The sequence below is a fragment of the Fukomys damarensis genome, unplaced genomic scaffold (assembly GCF_012274545.1).
Source record: "Fukomys damarensis isolate Sample0158 unplaced genomic scaffold, DMR_v1.0_HiC HiC_scaffold_2, whole genome shotgun sequence".
In the NCBI taxonomy this organism is placed as follows: Eukaryota; Metazoa; Chordata; class Mammalia; order Rodentia; family Bathyergidae; genus Fukomys; species Fukomys damarensis.
This window is the reverse complement of record NW_022900914.1, coordinates 48,675,757-48,677,116: the sequence shown is the minus strand read 5'-3', so window position 1 is coordinate 48,677,116 and position 1,360 is coordinate 48,675,757. Positions and strand designations below refer to the sequence as shown.

The following is a 1,360-nucleotide window of genomic DNA, read 5'->3' as shown; positions in this document are numbered from 1 at the left end:
CAAAGAGAGTAGAAAAGGAAAGGGGGCCCCAGACCTGCCCTCTCAACCTCCTAGCACCCAGAGCCCCATGAATTGAAGCGCTTCATGAAGAAAAAAATGTAAAGCCATTCCACTTATTATTATTATTATTATTATTATTATTATTATTATTATTATTATTAATTTCCCTCAGTTGGTTAGTTCCAGAAAGGAGGTAATGAACCAAGACAGAATAACACTTTTTAAAGGCAGTAAGAAAATGGAGTGGAGAAGAAGCCACAGCAGAAGAGGGTCATAGAGAGCAGGCAGCAGATTTCTTTTCTGGAGTTAATTCTGATGCTTCTGCAACACAGATGCAAAGTCTCCTTAAAGTTAAGGGTGTTTTTCCCCTCAGAAGCAGCCAGATTATTCCAGGCACTAATTCCAAGAAATTATTTCCTGTAGAGACCCTGTGTATTGTTGGAAACAGTATCTCTTCATTTATATGAAGGCAGAAAAATAGTCTACAGAAGCATTGAACAGGGTACAAGAATTGGCCCTCTTTCTCTGAAAAACAATTTGCCAACTGTTTATCAAAATTTCAAAATATTTTGGCCCAGATTTGCACTCACAGTAATTTATCCTGGAGATATGTTCACCCTTACATAGTTCAGGATGTTGACTCTAACAATTCTGGTAAAAACAAAAGGTTGGAAACTACCTATATGCTCACTGATAGGCGACCAACTGACTCATGGTCCTGCCTCACAAGAGTGTGCTGCATACTGTTAGAAGAGAACTAGGTCTATGTATTTAGGCATGATGAAATTTCTCAGATTTTTAAGTGGGAAAACAGTGTATTGTAGAACAATGCGCATGTTTTCATTTGCATACATTTTTTTCTGAAAAAAAAGCTTAAATGTGTGTACCTCAGGAGGTAGGAATGAAGGTGAGTGGTACAAAGACATTCATTTTCAAACTTGTAATATATGATTTTGTAAATAAATAAGCATATAAAGTGTAACTTTAAAAAAAAACGCTTTTGTACTAATTGACTTTCCCCCACACCTAAAAAAATTAACAAAATCTTTTTAAAATGGAAAAACAGACGTGAACAAAACCCATAAATAACAGCTTACTGAGTATTCCTGGAACTTTATGTTCTCTAACTCAGTTTCCCTCCACTGCAAATTCACAGGTTAGGAAGGAGTAAATGTAAGTGGCAAAGGGGGGATTCGAACTCTCAAACTACGGAAGCTCAAAATCCTCGAGGTTCCACCTCGTAACTCTCCGGCCTCTACCTCCAAGCAGCCATCGCTACTCCTGGAAGTTCCGCACGAAGCCGAGGCACAGCCCCAGCCCGGCGAGCCCGCGGCCCGGCGCGCAAGGGGTACCGCGCTTG

At 39.8% G+C, this 1,360-nt stretch overlaps 1 protein-coding gene across 1 annotated transcript in view; it reads left to right on the top strand.

The window, feature by feature from the left end:
* Positions 1-901: 901 nt before the first annotated feature.
* The window catches only part of Egr4 (early growth response 4), a 3,230-nt gene continuing 2,771 nt past the window's right edge, over positions 902-1,360 (top strand). Inside the window, exons 1-2 of the mRNA XM_010609811.2 lie at positions 902-907; positions 1,162-1,348. Coding sequence (XP_010608113.2) covers positions 902-907; positions 1,162-1,348 — 193 coding nt within the window. The remainder of the gene's footprint in view (positions 908-1,161; positions 1,349-1,360) is intronic.